General features: G+C 47.5%; 1 protein-coding gene across 2 annotated transcripts in view; it reads right to left on the bottom strand.

Moving 5' to 3' along the window:
- Positions 1 to 1,287: 1,287 nt before the first annotated feature.
- Positions 1,288 to 25,783, bottom strand: part of FAM169A (family with sequence similarity 169 member A) — a 244,678-nt gene continuing 220,182 nt past the window's right edge. For both annotated transcript variants that reach the window (XM_029575050.1, XM_029575058.1), the window contains exon 13: positions 1,288 to 3,960. In XM_029575050.1, the coding sequence (XP_029430910.1) occupies positions 3,427 to 3,960 (534 nt within the window). In that variant the 3' untranslated portion in view covers positions 1,288 to 3,426. The remainder of the gene's footprint in view (positions 3,961 to 25,783) is intronic.

A 25,783-nucleotide genomic window follows, 5' to 3' on the forward strand; every position in this document is an offset into this window, starting at 1 on the left:
CCCATATACGATTTCTAGCATTTCTTTTTAGATGTGGGAAAGGTTATGTGGGTAGTGTTCACTTGTAATATTTCTCCCTTCATCTCTCTGAAGTGAGGAGTGTTAAACTTGGGCTGGCATTCCCTTTTCCTGGCTGCAGCTCTCTTCATTTCTCTATCTTCAAATTGAAGCCAATTTCCCCATGTGCTTCCCAATGAAAGTCTCCATTAAACACCAAAATGCATTTCTGGCACCTAAACTATCAGAATGGCAAAGCAAATGGTGCAAAATATGAAGAAAAGCCCATGACTATACACACATTAAATTCCTTCACATAATTTTTTGACCATCTATGGCCATCATAATAGGCACCCCCAGTTATTATTATATGAAAGAATTTAATGAGTACGTATAGTTATGGGCACCTAAACTATCATCGGTGTTTTTCTGTTTATCAAGCATTTTATAGGAATCCAATCAAAATCCACAATAGTACTATCCCTTCATGATTAATAATCAGCAAACTAATTAGCACATGATTTATTGCATTAGCCTCTTCCTCCTCCATATCAAGCCTCCACAAAACTGCTCTGCTTCCTCTCCCTTCTTTAGCTCCCTGCCTTTTAAAATAAAACTCAGCTGTGTCAAAGCAAAACATAGTGTTTTTAAAAAAACTTTGTATGTTACAAAATATTATAACCTCTACTTCTCGGGTACACACTCAAAAAGAGGAGTGTGCCATTAGAGCAGGGGTGGGCAGTTCCGGTCCTCGAGGGCCACAAACCAGTCTGGTTTTCAGGATATCCCTAATGAATATGCATGAGAGAGATTTGCATGCACTCTGCCTCAGTTGTATGCAAATCTATGAATGCATATTCATTAGGATATCCTAAAATCTCGACAGGTTTGTGGCCCTCGAGGACTGGAATTGCCCACCCCTGCATTAGAGGGTACCATCCAAACAAGCATAACCCTCTTCCCCCCCCAGCGCAGTAGAGCAGACCAAAAGCAACTCTGAAGAGCCAACGCAAAGTAAACAGAACTGAAGGTGCTTTCCTAAGGCAATGGCTGGTGAAGTGATTTGCCCAAGGTCACAGGATTTGAACCCTGGCTTCCTTGGTTCTCAGTCTGCTGCTCTGGCAACTAGGTTACTCCATTCTTCCAAATTTTCTTCCCCAACGGTTACAGGTTCATTTGACTACATTAGGTTGAAAACTTTACAATTTGGTTCATGCTGTTTGCGCTTCTCCACAGTGCTCACACACATCAACGCACAACTTTCCAGTACTTTCTCACAGTAAACTTAGGTTGTGCAGTTTTACTTTAATGCTTACAACACTATTAAAAAGAACAAAACTTCTTCACTTGAGTTGAAAGGCAGAAAATGTTTCGGCTAAAACAAAGTCAAATATATGTTATAGAGCTGTATTGCACAATTATAATTTAAAAAATTGCTTGTTATAAAAATGAACCATTTATTAATACATTTTAGATAGAAGTAAACTCCTCAAAACTGAAACAAACATAAAAGCTTCTCATGCCATATGAAGAATTTCTTTTTAGCAGCAAATGCTGACAACCTATAACATAACCACTTAAATGTCTCGTTATACGTACACCACTGTTATTCTTAAGGACGCTGAGTGGTTTGCCTTCACTTCTCTAAGTGTATGCTGTAATCAGAAATCGGTGGCAAATGTCTTTACAATGACAACAAAATTGAATCCCAAGGTCAGGCTCAGGCGCCCATCCACTCACCAAGAGGCCAATTTTCAAAGTGATTTCCGAGGCTAAAATGCATTTTAGCCACTTATCCCCTGTCTGAAAGCCACCCACCTTCAATGAGGCGAGGAGTCCACGCACTGTGGAGCAGCATTGAGAGGAGGCTTTCCCAGGGGCATACTGAGATTGGGAGAGGGAAAAGTATGCATGCAGGCGCCATGTTCTTTTCAGGCAAAATTCCACCCGCACAATAAGCGGGTGCGAGTGTCACCACGGAGTATTCCAAAGTGAAATGCCATGTGTACCTTCCCCTTTGAGAACTAGTGCAAAGCCTACAGGTAAGCGTATTCATGGACTTTGTACCAATGCGGACAGCTGGAAAATTCCCCCCCTGCCCCAGATCATCACTTTCTCTCTGCTTGGCTTATTTATCCGTGCTGCCAGAACATAAGGGAAAGGGCATACCAAGCAGCACGGGGGAGTTTAGAAGAACTGACAAGAAGGGCTTTTGTGAACTCTTTCTTGCTCCTCCCCCTCGTTTGAACCCTCAGTGGTGTCTGCTACTTCCTCCTCCCCAGATGCTATGCCCAAGCAGCTCAGGAGACTCTTGCCAGTCCAAAGGCTGGAGAGAAACCTCCTCCAAGCCCACTGATTGGCTAACAAGAATCACCACAGTACTGGCAGCTATTGTCCCTCCCTGGACCTGAGTGCATCACATCTGTTGCATGCCCAGGCCCAACCGGCTTAAAACACACATTACCATGTAGCTTACAGTAACAGGCAAGAAGTATTGCTGCCAGCTCCAGTAGCCAATTCAGAAGCTTTAAACAGCACAAAGGTGGCATGCAGTTTACGGCCTTGCTTACAATTACAGTAACTGCTTTATTTCTCTGAATTAAGACAATGTATCAGTTCACACAGCCACTGCTGGCTCCCTCATTTATCAAATGTGGATGGAAACCACGGGGGTTGCTACATGACATCCTCTGGCACAAAAGACACACACAGCAACTAGAACTCCATATTTTCAATTTGACCTCTGAAATTATATTTCTCCTCAATTATGTTACTCAGATTCAGAAGCTAAATCCTTTTGTCTCTTTCCCATGCTCTTAGCTAATAAATATATGTCTGTATATTCCAACAACATACTTTTAACCTTTACCTAGAAAACTGACGGCAAATTGTATTTTTTCAGGAACTGGAAATTCTGCACTTTTGCTGCATGTGCTGCATAGAGCTGTGTGAATAGTTTTGACAGGAACAGAGTGAAAGAGGCAGCTTTACTTGTACATGACTATTTGCAAACTTGCCTATCAAAGATTTGCAAAACACCCCATCTCACGTTTAATTTAGCAAAAGCAACACTTGTTTAAGAACTGGAAAATTTTTGCTAATTTATGTCTGTGAAACCACAGGTGACGTCCAAATGGACATATTCATACAGCCTCCGTGTTGTCTCAGCTTGTTATAGAAGAATCCCACTTGCAGTAAAGCAGAAGGAACTATTAAAAAAAACAAAACAATGTGAGCTTGAAGGAAAGCAGCACATCTTATATCAAGAACTTTACCCAGAGAGCGTGGAAAGCTAACAGTACAAACATCCAGATCCCGTGTCCCAAACTGTTAATAGCCTTTAAAAAAAAAAAAAAAAATTCTACAACTTTTATTACAAGTACCAAGCGGTTTAACATCAAGAACTATTATTACCAGATTTCTTTACGCCTACACTTTGCTTCTTTTCTTAGCAGTTCCTTTGTAAGTCTTGGCCTTTCTTCGCAAACCCCTTCTGTCCATTACTGGCACTTCGGCCTCTATTTCCTCCGAGCTGCTTTCTGTAACCCTTTCCCCCATGCCCTGCACAAACTGCTCCTTCTCCAGGGTGGACTCTTCCAGCTGGTCTTCCGACTGCCTCTTCTGTCCTTCCTTGAGCTGATGGAGTGATACGTCCTGAAGTTCTACCACCACCAAAGCACTTCGACCGAGAGCAATGGAGGCTTGCAGCACTGGGTGTGCCGTCTCATCTCCTCGTTCGGTGGGGGAGGCAGCTACACCGGGCGATCTGTTATCAGGAACGGCATGTTCTACTGCTGCTTCTGCTTCCACTGAATTTAACAGCCCATTATCTGCTGGCTCTTCATTCAGTACCGCTGCAAAAGCATCTGGACTGTCAACAGCTGGGGTCTTCTCCTCCGCTGCTTCTTGGCCTACAGCAACAGTCACATCTGTCAGAATTTCTGTAGCCACTGGGTTTATAACCTGGGGGAAAAAAAAATGCCAGTGTCAAATTTTTACCAGTTCTCAGAGAGAAAACAGGCATTCGGCACCAAAGGTTCTGCCTGCTCCTCAACCCCCTTCATGCATGAGCCACATCTCTCTGATAGGTTAAAGCAGTGCCGCCTGGTGCTTCTATCAAGTATAGGAATAGAGAAAATAACGGTTCAGCTATTATTTATTTAATTTAACAGATTTTCTAGACCATCATTTAGTAAAACCATCACAACGGTTTACATGATTAAGAACATAAATACATCATTACAGTATAAGAAATAAATATATAAAATAAAGAAATAAGACTAGATTTTACAAATAAAAGAATTAAAATAATTATCAGAGATATAATAAATTGTATTAAATGATAAAAGAATACAATTAGAAACCTGACTCATCCCGCTCCCTTATAGGCTCTGATAAATAACCAGGTTTTCAGATATCTTTTATTAATAATAATAATAATAATAATAATAATAATAATAATATTAGATAGAATTACAGTGAATTTTCAAAATACTGCACAGGAGGCACATGTACATGTTCCATTTACAAATTATATGATTTAGATGCAGAGCTCCTCCAACATTTCACATTGCTTAATGTGTTCGAATTCAGTAGACTGGGATACATCAGCTATTTAAACCCTCTGTAAGAAATACAGGAAAAGGTCAGCCTGCTGGCACAGTGGAAATGCCACGTGCTGCCACTTCTAGGACCTGCCTTTGATTCCAGGTCCCAGCTCAGCCAGTACTGGTAATGCTGAGAAGGCAGCAGGCGATGAGTGCTGTCCCTCACAACCACCACAAATGTGAAAAAGGATATACAATGAGGGGAACAACTCTGTTAGAGTTCTCCTTTAAAAGAAAAGCTACAAATGGAATGGTATCAGAGTGTGATATATGCTGAAGATCAAATCTCCTGTCTAGCGCCCACAATGGCCTTTAAACAGATTTATCATCCAAATTCAAATCGTTTATCATATAGGCTGAGGACAGTTTTTTTTGTAATTGTGACTGAGAATCTATTAGAGGTTGCCAGCTGGTTAATATGTTTGCAGGCTGCTAGCTTTTTTTTTTTTTTTTTAAGTTGTAATTATTTCTTTATTAATTTCACAATTAAATACATCAAGCATACCTTGATCCAGGCAAAAAAAAAAAGACCATATAAAGAAAAAAGGAAAAAGATTTTACAATAAGAATGATAGAGAGCAGCCAAATTTAGTCCACACATTGAGAAGAGCTAAACAGAGGGAAAAAAACAAACTGAATAAATATATAAAATCAAAATAGTTGGAGCCTAATCAAGGTTATGGAATTATCCGCTGGGCAGCTATGGTTTATCAGGAAATCTTCTAATTGGGGTTTTTTTCTTTGGGGGGGGGGGTCAAAGAAACAATATTTATCCCCATTAAATTTAATCAAATATTTACTTGGAAATGCCAAAATAAAAGTTGCTCCAAAAACCCAAACGCTCTACTTTTTAAGCAGAAAAAACCTCCTCTTTCACTGGATTTCTTTCACAACATCTGGAAAGATGGAATTTTTTTGCCCTAAAAAAAAGTGGAATCTTTTAAACAAAAAACCTCTCATGATGAATTGCTTATCTATGTCTTGTTTAAAGACAACTACTAAAGAAGTTCTATCAACTATATTAGATGAGGATTGCTCTAAAAAAAAAAAACAAACAAACTAAAAAAAAACCTGTCAAGTTATCCAAATCCTGAGAAACTTCTTTCTTATCAGATTGAGAAGATTTAATATCACCTGACAAATAATACACCTTGTTAACAAAGGGAATATAATCCTGGGGTAATTTCAACCCCCTGACAAAGAAGTTTCTAAGCATTTCTAAGGATGATGATAAAGGATTTCTGAGAAAATTTAAAAATCTTGAAGTTATTCTACATAGGTAATTACCCATATTTCCCATTTTCCTATGTAGTATTTGATTATCTTTCATAACAGCAATATTAGATTCATGCAATTGAAGATTTGTTTTATTTTCAACAATCTTTTGGATAGATCTAGTATGGTCCTTAACTTCCATAGAAATTCTATTAATAGTATTAGTCAAAGATTCTACTTTAGAGGACACCAGTTTACTCAGATTTGATATAACAGTCCAAACACATCAAGAGTGACAAAAGAAAATTGGTTCTTGCCTGCTAATTTTCATTCCTGGAATACCACAGATCAGTTCAGACTCTTGGGTTTTGCCTCCCTGCCAGCATATGGAGACAAAGAAAAAAAGTTTGACTGACACTGCCATATAACCTAGTATACCAATTGCAGTCCCTCAGTATTGACCTGTACCCAAGCCAAGATGAATATATGGAAAACACTAATTAAACAGTTCTAAACCCCCTAATGGAGCAGGAGGAAGATGAAGTCTCAAAATGGAAAATCCTTTCCAACAATAACAAAAGGAGAACATCAGAATGAGAGGACTCTCCCAAAAGGGTGGGATTTTGGACTGATCTGTGGTATTCCAGGAACAAGCATTAGCAGGTAAGACCAATTTTCCTTTCCTGTTCATACCCAGATCAGTCCAGACTTCTGGGAAGTAGCCAAGCGTCCCTAAACAGGGTGGGACCATGACAGTCCCGCTCACAGAACACACTCACCAAAACCCCTGACCTCTGAAGCCTGGATATGCAAGCAATAATGCCTGGTGAAAGTGTGCAATGACTTCCAAGTAGCCGCCTGACAAATCTCTTACAGGGACACCTGTTGAAACTTGGCCTAGGAGCTTGCCTAAGAGCTGTGGAGTGAGCATTAACAGGTGGGAGAGAAAAAAGGGGAAAAAAATGGATAAAGTGCGTAGCTTGCTGGGCAGACTGGATGGGCCGTTTGGTCTTCTTCTGCCGTCATTTCTATATCTGGTACAAGTAGTATAATGGTACACGATCAAACTGATTGACAGGTGAGATAAGGATGACAGCAGCCAATCACGTTCACTTCCGTCTAAGCCCTGCCCATGCCCCACCCACTCCCCATAGAAGTGAATGGGGGCGTAGCCATGCCCCCTCCCACCTCATCCCGCCCTCGACCAAGCCCCCAGGCCACACCCCTTCCGCCCCTTCATATGAATGGCTTGTGCAACTATTTTTTCTATAGATGGCCCCATGAAGAAGATGTTTTCATCGAAACACGGACCGTGTCGGGCAGTCTGATTAATACCTCAAGGCACCATGACAAGTGTTTCTTCACGATGAGCTAAGTAGCTAAAATACTACAATTGATACATTTAAAATATTGAAAAAGGAAAATTAGTTCTTACCTGATAATTTTCGTTCCTGTAGTACCACGGATCAGTCCAGACACCTGGGTTGTGACTCCGCACCAGCAGGTGGAGACAGAGCAAAACTTGCCAGGCTTCCCTACATATAGTAAGGTGCCACCCACAGCCCCTCAGTCTTACGTAATGTCAAAGCAAAACTGCCAACTATACTAACCAACTGTACCGCCCTAACAAGGGCCGATTCAACCAAACCCCCAACTGGAACAGAACAGCCAGAACCAGAGGTCAACCAATGAAAAAACGACTGAACATTAACAACGGAATTCACCGAGCGGACTCTCCGTTCGTCAGAACTCAAACTGTCAGCATTTCGAACACTGCCTACTCGGGCGGGATCCTGGACTGATCCGTGGTACCAAAGGAACGAAAATTATCAGGTAAGAACTAATTTTCCTTTCCCTGTACATACCCGGATCAGTCCAGACACCTGGGATGTACCAGAGCCACACAACTACGGGTGGGAGCCAGAGAGTCCCGCTCGGAGAACTCTCTCGCCAAAACCCCCCGAGGCAGGAGCCTGGACATCCACTCTATAATGTCTTGTGAACGTATGCAGCGACTTCCAAGTCGCCGCTCTGCAAATTTCATGAGGTGAGACTTGAGAGGACTCCGCCCACGAAGCCGCATGAGACCGCGTGGAATGAGCCCGAAGCCCCACCGGAACTGGTTTGCCCCGTAGAAGGTACGCCGAAGCAATAGCCTCCTTGAGCCATCGGGCAATCGTAGCCCTGGAAGCCGCACTACCTCGCTTGCGACCAGTGTGTAACACAAAAAGGTGACCCGATACACGGAAAGGATTCGTAACCTCCAAATAACGGAGAAGGAGCCGACGAACGTCCAGCTTCCGTAACTCCGGCGACGCTCGAGCCTCCGGGAAAGCAGGAAGCTCCACCGATTGATTCAAATGAAAAGCCGACACCACCTTCGGCAAGAAGGAGGGAACCGTCCTTATGGACACTCCTGAATCGGAAATCCGCAAGAACGGTTCCCTACAGGACAAGGCCTGTAACTCCGAAACTCGTCTCACCGAGTTTCATTGGACCACAGGACAAGGAAGACCGTCTTAAGGGTAAGATCCTTCAACATGATGCGTTTTAAAGGTTCAAACGGAGGAGAGCACAACGCGGAAAGGACCCAATTGAGGTTCCAGGACGGACAGGGGTGACATAACGGCGGACGTAAATGTTTGGCACCCCGAAGAAAACGGGCGATATCCGGGTGCAGGGCCAGAGAAACCCCCTGTACCTTGCCCCGGAGACACCCGAGTGCCGCTACCTGGACCCGAAGGGTACTGCAAGACAAACCGTTGGAGAGCCCCGCCTGTAGAAAGGCAAGAACAACGGATACCGGTGCCAGCATAGTGTCTACCTTGCGATCCCTGCACCAAGCCTCAAAGACTGACCACACCCGCACATAGGTCAAGGATGTGGACTGCTTTCTGGATCTCAACAAGGTGGCCACCACCGCATCCGAGTAGCCCTTTCTCAACAAGTGACGCCTCTCAAACGCCATGCCGCGAGACAGAAGTGATCCGCGTCCTCCAAACAAACGGGGCCCTGACAGAGGAGAGCCGGGAATCCCCGAAGGTGTAGCGGAGGATTGGCCGTCAGGAACAGAAGGTCCGCAAACCAAGGCCGCCGAGGCCATTCTGGCGCCACCAGAATCACGTCCGACGGGTGCAACTCGATCCGCCGAAGCACCTTGCCGATCAGAGGCCACGGAGGGAACACATACAACAACACGTCTGTCGGCCACGGCAGTACTAGCGCGTCGACGCCCTCGGCTCCTCTCTCTCGCCTTCTGCTGTAAAACCGCGGAGCCTTCGCGTTCTGAGCGGTGGCCATCAGATCCATGTGGGGCTGGCCCCATTTCCTGCAGATGAGGCGAAACGCTGCCTCCGACAATTCCCATTCTCCTGGATCCAGATGATGGCGACTGAGGAAGTCCGCCTGGACATTGTCCACTCCGGCGATGTGCGACACCGCTATGCAGTTGAGGTGCTGCTCCGCCCAGCACATTAAGCGTTGAGCCTCCACCGCCATCGGTTGGCTCCTGGTTCCTCCCTGGCGATTGATGTACGCCACCGTCGTTGCGTTGTCCGACAACACCCTGACCACCTGTCCGCGAATCAGCGGAAGGAAGGCGTGAAGTGCCAGCGTTACCGCCCTGGTTTCCAGGCGATTGATGGACCACCGTGACTGCTCCTTGGACCACAGGCCCTGTACTGAGCGTCCCAGACAGACTGCTCCCCATCCAGAGAGACTTGCATCCGTCGTAACCACTATCCACTCGGGCGTGAGCAGAGAAACTCCACGCCTGAGATGGTCGGGATGTAGCCACCAGTGAAGACTGTCCCTCGCTGTGTCCGTGAGAGGGAGTGGGAGCTGAAACTCCTCCGACACCGGCTTCCAGCGGGAAAGTAACGCCGACTGTAAAGGACGCAGATGCGCAAACGCCCAAGGGACCAACGCTAGCGTGGATGCCATAGAGCCCAAGACCATCAGGTAATCGCGCACCAGAGGCGTTCGGAGGGTCAGTAACCGTCTCACCTGGCTCTGCAGCTTGCAGACTCTCTCCTCGGAGAGATAGACTCGACCCCGTTCTGTGTCGAACAGCGCCCCCAGATACTCCAAGGACTGAGAGGGCACCAAGCGACTCTTGGCTAGGTTGACTTCCCAGCCGAGGGAGCGTAAGAGCTGTAGGACTCTGTCGACGGCCCGTTGACATTGATCCGCGGACTTCGCTCGAATGAACCAGTCGTCCAGGTAGGGGTGCACGAGAAACCCCTCTCTCCGAAGCTGAGCTGCCACCACCACCATCACCTTGGTAAAAGTGCGGGGAGCGGTAGCCAGCCCGAAGGGCAGAGCTCTGAATTGGTAATGTCTGCCCAGAACGCAAAATCTGAGGAACCTTTGATGAGAAGGCTGAATGCCGATATGTAGATACGCCTCGGTTAGATCTAGGGATGCGAGGAACTCGCCAGGGCGCACCGCGGCCACCACCGACCGGATCGTTTCCATTTTGAACCGGGGAATGCGAAGGCACCTGTTTACCCCTTTCAAGTCCAAGATTGGCCGGTACGTGCCCTCCTTCTTGGGTACAATGAAGTAAATGGAATACCGACCCTGTCGTTGCTGTCCTCGAGGCACGGGAACTACGGCCCCCAAGGCTTCCAGCCGCCTGAGAGTGTCCCTTACCGCAGCGCGTTTGACTATCCCTTTGCACGGGGACATGAGAAACTTGTCGGCTGGCACCCGTGCAAAATCTAAACCGTAACCGTGACTTATCACGCTGAGGACCCATTGGTCTGACGTTATCTTGGCCCACTCCTCGGCAAACAACCTTAGCCGGGCCCCCATGACTGGGACGCCCAGTCGTTGCAGTCCCGAGGACTGGGCCGACCTCGTTTCATTGGGAGCCTTTGGACCCCGCTCCTTTCGGATCTTCACCATCACCAGCCGGTTGTCCTTTTGCAGCCGCCAGAGGAGCCGGACCCGCGGGGTCCAGATCATCCTGCCCCTCTAGGGGCTCAGCTCCCTGGTCCCCATCCTCCGAGTCCGTGGATTCCGAATCCGTGTCCTGAGGGACGCCCCTCACTGAGCGTTTCCCTTTCGGTGCCTCAGAAAACCGTTTGGGCACCTCCGCAGACTTCCTCTTCCGGGTGCCCGGCCCCTAAAAACCTGAACAAATACTGATCCCTGACTAAAAACCAAAAAGGGAACCCAGGGATCCCAGAGGCTGTGAGTGACCCTGCACCACCTGCTGGAGACAGAGTAAGACTGAGGGGCTGTGGGTGGCACCTTACTATATGTAGGGAAGCCCGGCAAGTTTTGCTCTGTCTCCACCTGCTGGTGCGGAGTCACAACCCAGGTGTCTGGACTGATCCGGGTACGTACAGGGAAAGAGACATTTTCATGTTCACTAAAGGTGTATGCACGCATAGAAAATATTTTGAATGACCAACGATTATACTTAAGCCTCGTACACAATGGCTAAAGTGATTGTGCAGTAATTGCATTACCATCAGCCTATATATGAGGTCATTTAAATAACCAAAAATTTAAGTCTGTATATATTCCTGTTTGGGAAATGGAGGTTTTTGTCCTTCTATATCACATATCATTAAAAAAGCGATAGGACCCTTTCTGATGACGTTTTAGGGGGTGTGTTTTTGGGGGGTGGTGAGGGAGGTGGACTTCCGGTGATGTCATATCCGCAACATCACAGGGGGTGTGGCTTGGGGTGTGGGCGGGGCTCCCCATTCACTTCTATTGGACGGAGGAGCATCGATGGGGTCAGGGGCAGAAGGGGTGTGGCCTAGGGGGCACGGTCGAGGGCGGGATGAGGCAGGAGGGGGCGTGGCTATGCCCCCATTCACTTCTATGGGGAGTGGGCAGGGCTTAGACCGGACGTGAACGCTGATTGGCTGCTGTCATCCTTCTCTCACCTATCAATCAGTTTGATTGATCATGTACCCATTATACTACTGAGGCACAGATTAATCCAAATTTGGAAAATCTAGAAACTCCAGCATTTGACTCGGATAGAACACCAAAACAACCTTTGGAAAAAAAAAAAAAAGAGGGCATTGTACATAACAAGACCCCAGAATCTGAAATCTGTAGAAAGATCTCTATATGACAGTGCCTGATGTTCCAGGATCCTTCTGGCTGAACCAATAGCCACCAGAAAGACTACCTTCAGAGGCTCAAACGGAGCCGCACATACCCCATTTAGGATCAAATTAAGATTCCAAGAGGACATAGTTGTCACACTCTAGGGCACAAATGCTTTGCCCCTTGAAGAAAGTGAACTACATCCAGATATGCATCCAAGGGCACCCCCTGAACTTTGCCTTGAAGACAGTCCAAAGCCACCACTTGCACCCTAAAGGAATTAAAGACTAATCCTTTAACCAACCCTTCCTGTAAAAAGGTTAAAATATGTACAACCAAAGCATGAATAGGCTTCACCCCCTGAATAGTACACCAGGACTCAAAAACCTTCAAATCCTCACATAAGCTAAGGAAGCAGCTGGTCTTCTTACCTCCATCAAAGTGGTGATGACATCCTCAGAATACCCTTCCATCTCAGACGCTTCCTTTCAAAAGCCAAACCACGAGTCAGAAGTGAGCAGCCTGATCCCAAAATATTGGACCCTGACAAAGAAACTTCGGTAGATGACAGAACCTCAACAGCCCGTCTACCGCAAGATTGACCAGGTTCACAAACCATGGTCAAAGTAGCCACTCCGGAGCCACTAGGATCACCTTGCCCGGATGTTTCTCTAATCGTTATAGCACCTTGCCCACCAGTGGCCATGGAGGAAACCAAAGTAGAATCCCCCAAGGCCAGGGTAGGACCAGGGCATTAATGCCTTCTGCCCAATGTTCTTGCCTGCAACTGTAAAAACAAGATGCCTTGGTGTCCTATCAAGATACCATTAAGTCAATGTGGGGAATTCCCTATTTGATTCGAATGAGGCATATCACTTCCTCTGCCATTTCCCACTCTCCAGGGTCCAGCCATTGCAGACTGAGAAAATCTGCCTGTATGTTGTCCACCCTGGCTATATGAGATGCCACTAGTAGAGCCAGATGCTACTCTGCCCAGCGATCCAGCTCCTGGGCTTCTTGAACCACAGCTCAACTCTTGGTTCCTTCCTGCTGGTTGATGTAAGCCACCGTCATTGCATTGTCTGACAAAATCCGTACCAGCTGGCTGCATAACCATGGCAGAAAGGCAAGCAATGAGAAATGTACAGCCCTCATTTTTAACTGACTGATAGACCACAATGCCTCCTCCTCCTCCTTCTCCTTCAACCACTGGCCCTGTGTAGACTGATCTTGACACACCACTCCCCAACCGGAGAGACTGGTATCGATGGTCACTACCACCCAAGTCACAACTTCCAACTCCACTCCATGACTCAGATTGGCCTGACCAAGCCACCATGAAAGACTGGACCTGGCAGCCCCCTTGAGTGGAAGTGAAAAATGAAACTGCTCCAATAATGGATTCCAATGGGAGAGGAGAGCCCTCTGGAGCAAACACCCAAGGAACCAATTCCAGGGTTAATGCCATAGAACCCAGGACCTGTAGGTAGTCCCAGAACTTGGACATCGAAAGCCCCAAAAGGCAGCAACCTGAGTCTGCAGTTTGGGCATTCAATTCCTCGTGAGAAACACCTTCCCTACCCTGGTGTTGAAAAGGGTTCCTAGATATTCCAGAACTTGAGAAGGTGCGAGATGGCTTTTTGCTAGATTTAACACGCAGCCCAGGGATCTCAATTTCTGCAGAACCTGTCGTACTGACTGCTGACAGAAATCCACCAACTTTGCCTGAATTAGACAGTCATCCAGATATGGATGTACCAGAATGCCCTTCCTTTGGAGAGCCACCACTTCCACCACCATCACCTTGGTGAAAGTATGCGGAGCCGATGCCAATCCCAAAGGAAGTGCGCAAAACTGAAAATGCTTCCCTAGAACCATAAACAGTAGGAATTGCTGGTGATCTGGTCAGATCATTTTATTCGAATACGACTCCGTCAGGTTTAGCAACTCCAGAAACTCTCCTTTGTGCACTGCCACGATGAGTGAGCGCAGAGACTGCATATGAAAATGAGGAACCTTGAGAGCTGCATTTACCTTCTTTAAATCTAAGATCGGTCTCAAGGTTCCTTCCTTTTCTGGTACGTTGAAATAAATGGAATACCCTCCTGTTCTCTGCTCCCCTATAGGAATGGGAACTATGGTGCCTAGGTGCTTTAAGTGGTCCACGGTTCTCTGTACTGCCATCATCTTGGCAAGTGGGCCGCAAGGGAAGACTATGTATGCGTCTCTGAGCGGTTGAGCAAATTCTAACGCTATCACACTTAGGATTCACTGATCCATTGTAATTTTGGTCCACTCCTTGTAAAAAAGGGTTAGTTGACCCCTGACAGTCGAATAGAAGAGTGGACTAGCCTCATCTCATTGTGAGGGCTTGGCTTCACCAGTTCCCTGCCTAGGGTTATCCCAGTTTGGCTTCCTTCCTCCAAGAAAGGTCTGCCCCTAGAACTGTGTTTTGCCTGAATCTTGCTTCTGAGTCCCAGAAGGGGCTCTATTCTACCTAAATCTCCTATTATCTCAAAAACAGGAAAAGACAAGGAATAACCTCTTTCCGCTCTTCAGTCTGCCCTTTGGAAACTTATGCCCTTTGGACTCTCTGAGATGTTTTACCAGTTCTTCCAAGTCCTCTCCAAACTGAAGCTTGGCCTTGAACTGCAAAGCCACCAGGACTTAGACCAGACATCTGCCGACTAGTTCCTCAATCAAAGTAGATGCTTGGCCGACACAGCTGATGATATAATCCTGGAAAAAGTTCTGATCAGATCATATAAAGCATCTGTAACATATGCTGCTGCTGTCTCCAGACACTCTGCCTGCTTCGTTGCAGATGCAGATATAGGCTCCCTTGCCTGCAATTGTTGGACCCAGCGTAAGCATGCTCATTGCATAAAACTACTGCACAGTCCATATGCCCAATGTGGGCACCTAAAAAATCTCCTCAAGATGAACTTCAAACTTTCAATCTTGAACATCTTTCAATGCAGCTGACCCTGCCACCGGAACGGTGGACTTCTTAGTCACTGCCGACACAGAAGCATCCACCTTCGGAAGCATTAAAAGCTTGAGGGTGTCTTCTGGCAATGGATACAACTTAGTCATTGCCCTGCCAACCTTCAGGTCGGTCTCAGGAGTGTCCCACTTCCTGAGCATCAACCTCCTCACCAATTTGTGGAAAGGCAAAGCCTTTGCTGGACCCTGCAATCCATCCATGACCGGGTCCACACCCTCCTGGTCAGACTCCTCCTGTGGGACCTTGATCCCTAGCTCCTTTAGAACATAGGGAATCAAGGGCCACAGCTCCTCCTGGTGGAAGAGATGCATCACCTTAGTGTCATTCCCTTCAGTTACAGGCACTTCCTCTGGGACCTCTTCCGGATCTGACAAGTTGCGACTGGAACCCCTGCCAAGAGAGTCATCTACTGGTGGAACAGAATCCTCTGATTCCTCAGAGTCCTTTCTAGGGCCTCTTGGGTGAGCTGTCAGCCCCAGGATCCACTGGATACTTGCAGATCCTTTCTTTTTCGAGACTTTGGGTCTCTTCTGGGGTCACGATTCCTTGATGGGGTGCACCCTGGACCGAGACCTCTTAAGCCCCTCTGCTTTCCTGGCCAGATAAGCTTTGTGCAGGAGCAGCACAAACTCTGAACAAAAAGTAGAGGAACCTTCAGAGTCCTTCCCCAGGAAGTTCTCCTCTGCCTCAGAAGCAGCTTCCTGCCCTTCCTCTGGTCTCTGGACAGCAGGAGATAATAGGGGTGGGGAATACCCTGACTCCCTAGAAGTCTCAGCTGCCACTGCAGCCAAGATAGCCACCATTCCTGTGCTGATGGAAAGACATCCGCAGTCACCTCCGATACTCCTGACCCTCGTTTAGGCAACCACACTTGTTTTACCACAAGAGTTCTCCCCCAAACTGCCTTCTCCTCCAGAGATGCAGCAGGTACATAAATGTGTGTGAGAAAGAAGCACACGTGATTCCACACAAGAATGGCAGCTGTTGCCATATGCCATCTTCCTCTACTTGCAGGTCAGACCACGTGGCAAGCAGAGCCGCAAGCCGCAAGCAGCAGTAAGCTCCTTTAGCTGGGACCCCTGACACCGCTCCTGCAGTGCTGGAAACCTATTCTCCCACTCAGACTGCTGCAGCCTTTGCTTACTTTTTCAGCAATACTTTAATGGTACAACAAAGCAAAGAAATAGCTACTTCCCTGAAGCTGGCAATGCTTGAAGCTGAAAGAATTGTAGCAGGATCTAATGGGTTCTTCTAGGGGAGAGGGAAATGGACCACCAGTTTTCAAACCCCATGGAGAAAGACCATGCCAACTCAAGGGTCACCAACCCCCTACTTGTCCGTCTCAGACCAGGACCTAGCAACCTCCTGGGAGGAAAGCTAAAACTCCCTTTTTGTCTTCTTTAATTACAATTTCTTTTTCTTTTTTTTTTCTTCCAGAAAGGAAAATAGGTTCTTACCTGCTAATTTTCGCTCCCGGAATACCACAAATCAGTCCAGACAATAGAATGTCCCCAAGCCCCTCTACACTGGACAGGAATCCGAAAGACCGGCACACAACACAGCACACTTTCCCCAGAGGAAGCCTCCTCCAGGGCTCTCACATCCAATCTGTAATGCTCGGTAAAAGTCTGAAGCGAAGACTATGTCGCTGCCCGACAGATCTCCTGTGGAGAAACCAACTGACATTCTACCCAGGATGCCTGTGCCCTGGTAGAGTGGGCACGCAACCCTTCCAGAACCGTGCACCCCTTACAGATATATGCCGACGAGATTGCCTCCTTCAGCCAACATGACACAGACACCTTAGAGGCCTTAAAATCTTTCTTTGCCCCACTAAACAATTGGAAAATTGGTTCTTACCTGCTAATTTTCATCCCTGTAGTACCACGGATCAGTCCAGACAGTGGGTTGAGCCTCCTGTCCAGCAGATGGAGACAGAGAAAAACGGAAAGGGTATCCTATATCAGGCAGTGCTCACCCTGCGTCCCCTTCAGTATAATCATTATCAAAGCAGAGAAATGTAAAGTTAACCAGTAAAAGATCAAGCAAGTAACAACAAACTCATAAATTGAAATGTCAAACACTGTAAAGAACCGCTCTTACATATATATCTATCTGGTAGATACTGCCAGTGCCTTGAAGTTCTGATAGGAAGTAACTATATCCAAAATGCTGTGAATAACAAAAGGAAAAACTTCGAGCAGTCGTATCAAAAAGAAGAACACAGCCCAGGCGGGAATCTGGGCTGATCCGTGGAACTACAGGAACGAAAATTAGCAGGTAAGAACCAATTTTCCATTCCCTGTACATACCCGGATCAGTCCAAACAATGGGACGTACCAAAGCTTCCCTAAGTAGGGTGGGACAGAGACAGTCCCGCCCGAAGCACCTGCCTTCCAAAGGAACCAAACACTGGCGTCTGGACATCGAGGCGATAATGATGAGCAAAAGTATGCAGAGACTTATTTATTTTATTTATTTATTTGAATTTTTTCTATACCGGCATTCGCGATGGGAATCGCATCATGCCAGTTTACAATTAACAAGGTGTGACAAAAGGAAAATAGTAAGAACATTAACAAGTGCTAAAAGAAAAAATAGCAGTTACAATAAAACAGGGACATAATACAACTTGGAATGTTGAGAAGGCAATAGTAAATTAACAGTGAAAAATAATGAATAAAAATAGATAAGTAAAACCTGCCAATTTAAAAGAGATTGTAACATTAAGGAGTTGTCAAAGTTGTTGATTACCCTGTAGGGTGGTCAGAGTTAATTAAATTGAAATTAGGTTCAATTGGTGTCTGGAAAGGCTTTCATAAATAACCAGGTTTTAAGTCTTTTTCTAAATGTTGGAAGGCAGGGTTCCTGTCTCAGTTCTGGTGGGATGGAGTTCCACAAAGTAGGTCCTGCTGTGGAGAAAGCCCTGTCTCAGAGAGTCATATGGTGAAAGGTTTTGGCAGGAGGAACCTGTAGTGAATCTCTGTAGGACTCTCTGATTGGTCTGGCGGAGGTATGTTTTTTAAATGGGATTTGGAGGTTAAGCGGAGAGAGTTGATGGAAAGCTTTGTAGATGGTGGTAATGGACTTATATAAGATTCTATAGTGAACTGGCAGCCAATGTAAGTCTTTGAGAATCGGAGATATGTGGTCTCTTCTTCTTATGTTTGTCAAAATTCTGGCCGCCGTGTTCTGAACCATCTGAAGGGGTTTAGTGTGGGAAGACGGGAGACCTAATAGAATGGAATTGCAATAATCTAACTTAGAGAAAATTATTGATTGCAAGACTGTTCTGTAGTCATGGAAGTGGAAAAGTGGTTTAATTCTTTTTAAGACGTGCAGTTTATGAAAGCAGTCCTTAGTGGTTTGATTAATAAAAGATTTTAGATTTAGCCGATTATCAATGATGGCTCCTAGGTCTCTTACTTGTGATGTTTGAAAGCCAGTTGGTGGATTTGAGGCGAGGTTACTGTTTTCGGGGGAAATTATGAGGAGTTCGGTTTTTGAAGAATTTAGGATTAGATTTAGACTGGAGAGGAGGTTGTCAATTTTTTTTTTTTCCCAAGAAGCTGCTCTGCAGATTTCTTGCGGAGAGACTGACTGGCTCTCCGCCCAAGAAGTAGCCTGTGAACGCAAAGAATGGGCCTTTAAGCCCTCTGAAACTGACAGGCCCCGACAGATACATGCCGATGCAATCGCCTCCTTCAGTAATTGAGCAATAGTAGCCTTAGAAGCCATCTTTCCTCTATTTGGGCCGCTCCATAAGACAAAGAGATGATCCGAGACCCGAAATTTGTTTGTAACCTGCAAGTATTGAAGTAGTACTCTCTTTACATCAAGACGCCGTAGGTCACCGCCAGGCGTGCTCGCAATGACTTCTGGAGAAAAGGCAGGAAGTTCCACTGACTGATTGATGTGAAAGGAGGACACGACCTTTGGCAAGAAGGAGGGTACTGTTTTAAGGGAAACACCTGAATCAGAAAAGCAAAGAAATGGCTCCCTACAAGACAGGGCTTGGAGCTTGGACACGCTTCTGGCCGAGCAAATTGAGACCCCGGAGGGGTTCGAAGGGCGCTTCGCAAAGAACTCGAAGCACCAAATTAAGGCTCCACGACGGACAAGTCGACTGGACAGGCGGGTTTAAATTCTTGGCCCCTTTGAGGAATCAAACAACATCTGGATGGGCCGCCACCGCATAACCATCGATACACCCTAAGAAGGAACAGAGAGCTGAAACCTGTACCCGCAGTGAACTGAAAGACAAACCTTTGGAGAGACCAATCTGTAGAAAGGAGAGGACCTGGAACACTGGAGCTTTGCGCGCTGGGACTCCAGACTCGGCACACACATTCTCAAACACTCTCCATACCCGGACATAAGTGAGAGAGGTAGAAGTTTTACGTGCCCGCAACAGAGTGGATATATCTTCCTCCTTATATCCCTTCTTCAGTCGCCGCCACTCAAAAGCCAGGCCGCTAGACAAAAGCAATCCGCCTGATCGAAAAATACTGGACCTTGGCAGAGCAGGTTTGGGAGGTGACCTAGGTGAAGAGGACGGTCTGTTGCAAGGTTCACCAGATCTGCGAACCACGGGTTCCGAGGCCACTCTGGCGCTACGAGAATGACTGGCCCCCTGTGGAGTTCTATCCTTCTGAGTACCTTTCCCACCAGAGGCCAAGGTGGGAACACTTTAGAGAAGAACGTCGTGAGACCAGGGAAGAACCAGGGCATCCACCCCTTCTGAGCAGTGCTCCCTTCTGCGGCTGAAGAATCTGGGAGCCTTTGTGTTGCTCAAGGTAGCCATCAGATCTAAGTGAGTGACTCCCACTTGCTCACAAGAAAATCCATCGCCTCTTCGGACAACTCCCACTCTCCGAGGTCTAGTTGTCGACTGAGTAAGTCCGCTTGAACATTCTCCTTCCCCGCAATGTGGGAGGCTGCCAGACTCAGATGTCTCTCCGCCCAGGACAGCAGCTTGCTGGCCTCCAGAACCACCAGATGACTCCTGGTGCCACCCTGGTGATTGATGTAAGCTACTGTGGTGGCATTGTCGGAGAGGACCCGCACAGCTTTGCGACGGAGCAAGGGCAGCAACATCTTGAGTGCCAGACAGCTCGGGCCTCCAGACGATTGATGTGCCACTGGGATTGTACCGGAGACCACAGTCTGATTCTGAAACCCCACTCCCCAGCCGAAAATAATTACATTACAATAATCCACTGAGGCATCTCCAGGGGCATTCCCTTCAAGAGGTGAGCGAGTGAAAGCCACCACTGCATGCTGGCAATGGCAGAGTCGGAGAGCGGTAGGGGTGTTTGGAATTCCTCAGAGACTGGCTTCCAGCGGGACAGCAAAGCTTCTGTAGAGGACACATATGCGCAAAAGCCCAAGGTACCAAATCTATGGTGGAAGCCATAGAGCCCAGAACCTGGAGATAGTCCCAGGCCCTGGGTACAGAGAGAGATAAGAGATGTTGTACCTGATCCATGAGCTTGAGTGCCCGGTTCTCGGGCAACAAAACTTTGCCCACGCGGGTGTCGAAACGGGCTCCCAAGAGTTCCAGGACCTTGGAGGGCTTGAGGTTGCTCTTGGAGAAGTTGACTATCCACTCGAGGGAGGTGAGAAACGTCAAGACTCTGCTGACTGCTGCGGCGCAGAGCATCTCTGACTTGACCCAAATGACCCAGTCGTCCAGGTAAGGGTGGACCAGGACTCCTTCCTGGCAGAGGGATGCCGCCACCACTACCATGAAGTTGGTGAACGTGTGTGGCGCGGTGGCCAGGCCGAACAGAAGCGCCTGGAACTGGAAGTGTTGCCCCAGGATGGTGAAGCGGAGATACATCTGATGGTTGTGGTGGATTGGGATATGCAGGTAGACCTCTGTCAAGTCGAGAGAGGCCAGAAACTCACCTGAGCAAACCGCTGCTATGACCGCCCGCAGGGTCTCCCCATCTGAAAATGGGGAACCCTGAGGGCCCAGTTGATTCTCTTGAGGTCCAGGATTGGTCGGAAGGAGCCGTCATTTTTGGGAACAATGAAGTAGATGGAATACTGGCCAGACCCCTGTTCCTCCAGGGCACAGGGACTATGGCACCGAGCTCTTGCAGCCTGTCGAGAGTCTGGCACACTGCTGGACGCTTCCGACTCCCGCAGGGAGAGATTAGGACGCGGTCGGGGAGTTCCCGAGCAAATTCTAAAGCATAGCCTTTTTCGATCACCTCGAGGACCCACTGATCTGACGTAATTTTGACCCATTCCTCAAGAAAGAGGGACAGACGTCCACCTAAGGTAGGAACGGAGGAATGGGCCTGCCGCATCTCATTGGGAGGACTTCGAGGTGGAACCTTGAGGGTTAGCATCTCAGCACAGATGTCGGCCACGAAAGGAATGAGACCAAGATTGAGATCTAGTGGAGGTGGGTCTTTGGGCAGCCCCTCTCGGCCTGTTACACCTGCACTGTCCCCTGAACCGAGAACACGAAGGGAAAAAGGACTTTGATTGCCTAGGGCAGTCCTCCAGCAGCTTATGAATCTTATTGTCCCCTAGAGATTTAATAAGCTGATCCAGGTCCTCCCCAAAAAAGCAACTTACTCTTGAATGGGAGAGTGCCCAACTGTGATTTAGAAGAGGAGTCTGCTGCTCAATTACGAAGCCAGAGGAGGCATCTAGCTGACACCGCCGAAACCATAGCTCTGGCCTGCACCCGAAGAAGATCATAGCGAGCATCAGCTCCATATGCAACCGCGGCTTCCAGCCATTCTGCCTTTTCCGTCTCTGCAGCGGGAGCTGCAGAAACGGTCCTGAGTGCTGAGTAGTCGTTGAACCCACCTGAGGCTTGCCCGCTGCAAGAGACTGCTACAGACTGTTGCCAGGACCCTGAGCGCCAAAACTTCAAATATTCATTTGAGGTAGACTTCCAACTTGCGGTCCTGAAGGACCTTTAAAGCAGTCGCTCCTACTACGAGAATAGTTCTTTTTGTGACAGCGGAGACCGAAGCATCTACCTTGGGAATCCTGAGCATATCCAGACACGGATCTGGAAGAGGATAGAGCTTATCCTTGGCCCTTCCCACGCGTAAACCATCTTCCGGTGTCTCCCATTCCCGTAGCAGTAACCGCATCAGCGTCGGATGAAACAGGAAGGTGCGTGGGGATGCCCTCAGGCCAGCCAGGACCGGGTCGACATTGCTAGGAGTTGAAGCAGTCGTGTTGTCCTCCGGGGGCGTATCTAAGCCCAACTCAGCCAAAACATGGGTATGAGTGGGTCCGGCTCTTCACGCTGGAGCAGGCGTAATACCCAGGGGTCATCCTCCTCTGTTGGGTGGATTCAGGGCGAGGACATCAGTATCCGGGTCGGGGTCCGGTAGCTGAGGGGGCGGATCAGTGGGGGCCGGGGGAACCGGGGCCCCTAGAACCACCCGAACCCGGTTCGCCCCTTGAGAATCAGGTGTCTTGGCCCCCTGCGTTGCAGATGCCCTGGGGACCTTAGTAGGAGGAGGGCATGCAGGAAGTTTAGGGTCTGGTGGGTCATCCTGCTGTAAGAGGCTGGCAACATAAGCTTTATGCATAAGTAGAACAAAATCGGCTGAAAATGCCCTGTCATTTTCCCTGGCAGTGGGGGAGGGGGGTTCATCGGGCTGAGGGTCAGAGCCGACATCCGGGAGGGTCCATGGGGCTTAAATTGAGAGGGGGGGGGAGTGAGGAAAATTCAGATCCCTTCCCCCATCCGGCTCAGTTTCCTCAACGAGGTCTGGTGACAAAATGTCCGCCGTTCCCGCGGTTTGCAGGAACGGGGCCATCCTTGCAGTGCGTTTGCCGGGACGAGAATGACCAGCTGATTTCCCCAGCGCAGAGGAGCCTTCCCTGCCGGTCAAAGAATGTGAGCATACTCCCCTTGCGGGAGTTGAGGCATGTGTGTGTGTGTGGGGGGGGCAGAACTACCGTGTTGAAGACAGCAAGAATCGCCGGTGCCTGGCTGTGAGCAGGGAAGAGAAAAATCAGCTACCCGTTCCTTCCCCCAAATATAAGTTGCTGGCTTGAGATCCTTTTTTTTTTTTTTTTTTTTGAAGAACCAGAGGAATGAAAACGTCTCTGTCAGCAGACCCGAGGCATGCTACTTCTCTGGGTCTGCGCGGGGGAGGGACTGGACCACCATTGACACCCCTAGCCAGGCAGGTCACCGGGTAGGGTCCTAGGCTGAAGATCTCAAGGGGCAAAGCCCCCCTAGGACCAAGTAAGAGCAAGGGGCAATCACTGTTGCTCCCTATAGAAACTAAAACTTTTAGCTATTTTTTTTTAAACTTAAATAATAATAATAATAAGTATAAGTATAATAAGTACTTGCTTTATCCGAAATAAGAGAGGGAGAAAAAAAGAGACTTTCCCAATGAAACAGCTGTCTAGAGGGGAACCGCAGGTTCTGCTATCTGCATGAGACAGAGAAATACTGAAGGGACGCAGGGTGAGCACTGTCCTGATATAGGATACCCTTTCAGTTTTTCTCTGTCTCCATCTTCTGGATAGGAGGCTCAACCCACTGTCTGGACTGATCCGGGTATGTACAGGGAACTGATCTGATCGCCAAAACCCATTAATGACCTTAAGGTAACGCATCAGGGTTCGACGAACATCCAATAAATGTAGCTCCCTCATATGCAGCACCTCTGCCGTTAAATGAGTAAACGCAGGAAGCTCCCCCGTCTGGTTAACATGAAAGGAGGAAACCACCTTCGGCAAAAAGGAGGGCCCCATGCGTAACAAGACTCCATCGTCCACAATACACAGGAAAGAATCCCTGCATAACAGCACTTGCAGCTCCAAGATACGCCTTGCCAAACACATTGCCACCAAAAATACTGTCTTCAGAGACAGGTCCTTCACAAAGGCATGCCTCAAAGGCTCAAAAGAAGGATCACTCAGAACCCTTAAGACCAAATTAAGGTTTCTAGGCAGAAACATCCCACGGGCCAAAGAATATAAATGTTTCGCCCCCTTTAGAAGACAAATCACGTCCGGATGTGCCGTAAGCAGTCTCCCCTGAATCCTTCCTCGAAGGAACCCCAAAGCTATTCCTTGTACCCGAAGCGCATAGTAGGCCAGCCCTTTTGACAAACCTGGCTGCAGAAAGGCCATGATCTGTGACACCTCCACGTGCAAAGGATCATGACCTTCCTCCACACACCACATCTCAAACATCTTCCAAACCTGGAAATAAGCCAGGGAGGTAGAAGGCCTCCTGGCCTGCAGCAACGTAGAAATGAAAGCTTTCGCGTACCCTTTCAGGAGCAATTATCGCCTCTCAAAAGCCAGGCCGCGAAACAGAAGCGATCTGCCTGATCTGAGAAGATGGGTCCCTGGCGCAGCAACCCTTGCAGATGACCTAGTCTGATGGGTCCGTCCAGTGAGATGCACCAGATTGGCGAACCCTGGATGATGCGGTCACTTCAGAGCTACCACCACCCTTCCCGAATGCCACTTTATGCATGTCAAGATTCGCCTCACTAGGGGCCATGGAGGAAACATAGGAGAGTGTCCGCTGGCCAAGGGAGGACTAATGTGTCGATCCCTTTCAAATCGACCTCACTCCACTGGCTGAAGAACCAATTCACCTTGGCATTGACTCATCAAGCCATCAGATCCAACTGGGGCGAATCCCATCTGGTTTGAATGAGATCTATGGCCCCTGTGGACAACTGCCATTCCCCTGAATCTAAACGCTGCCTGCTGAGAAGATTCGCCTGTACATTGTCCACGCTTGCCACATGTGATGCTGCTATCAAAAGACAAAAGAGAAGTCCCAAAACTCACTTAAGGGGTGCGCCACTTGGGTGTACAGTTTCGGCGCTCCAGTGGCAGCATGCCACAGGGGTCAGAGCTTTATACCGCCGACTCATGCCGATGACATTGGTTGATTCCCTCCCACGGTAGGATGCAGGCTCAGGTGTCAGGCAAGGCTCCTCCTTGCTCTCCCCAGACTGTTAGCTATTTAAAACATATTAATGTCAGTGGGTAAGGCAGTATTTTTAAGATCTAAATCAATTTATTTAGGTAACAAGAATTGGTTTAATGTGTTTTACAGTTTATACTGAGGAGCCTTGAAGCAGGCAGAAGTCTGCCAAAATACTGTAGTGTAGGGTGATCAAGGGTCATCGCTAAGTACTAGTTAATTTATATTGGCTTGTTATTTATGGTTATATGGATTGGTAAATGATTTGAATTTGGATGCTGACTTATGAATTTGTTTAAAGCCTGTTTCGGGAGCAAGACAGGAGATTTGATTTTCAACATATATCACACTGATACCATCCCTTTGTAGCTTTCCTTTAAAAGGAGCACTTGTTTCCTTCACTATATATACTTTTCACATTTGTGGGGACAAGGGAGTCCCAGTCATCATTCAATGGTGACACCTAGTAGGCATATTTATGGCCCATGATTGCAGGGTTGGTGAGGACTCCTGCTGCATGATTTCTGGTTGTAGACAGTCACTGCAATGACTGGGCTAGGTGAGCTGGGTGGGGGTATTTATTCATAGACATTTGCTATTCTGCCTTTTTCTAAGAGGGACCTCAAGGTGGCTTACAAAACAAGTATTAACTAGTAGTTACAGTAGATATTATTAGCTCTGAATGAAGACTCATGACACCGTAGCCAAGTAGTGGCCAGTTCTGACTAAGCTGGAAGCCCAAAGATGCAGAAAGAAACTGCTGCACCAAAAAAACATATATACAGGCAGTTTAGCAGTTACACTACCACAAGACTTCTCATGCATTTTTATCAAATTTGATTACCTATACTGAAAATACATTTAAAAAACTTTGAATACTTTTTTAGCCAAAAGTTCCATCTTGTGCAGGCATGTTATCTACCAGAATGAAAAGCCACA

The sequence above is a fragment of the Rhinatrema bivittatum genome, chromosome 1 (genome assembly GCF_901001135.1).
Source record: "Rhinatrema bivittatum chromosome 1, aRhiBiv1.1, whole genome shotgun sequence".
Classification (NCBI taxonomy): Eukaryota; Metazoa; Chordata; class Amphibia; order Gymnophiona; family Rhinatrematidae; genus Rhinatrema; species Rhinatrema bivittatum.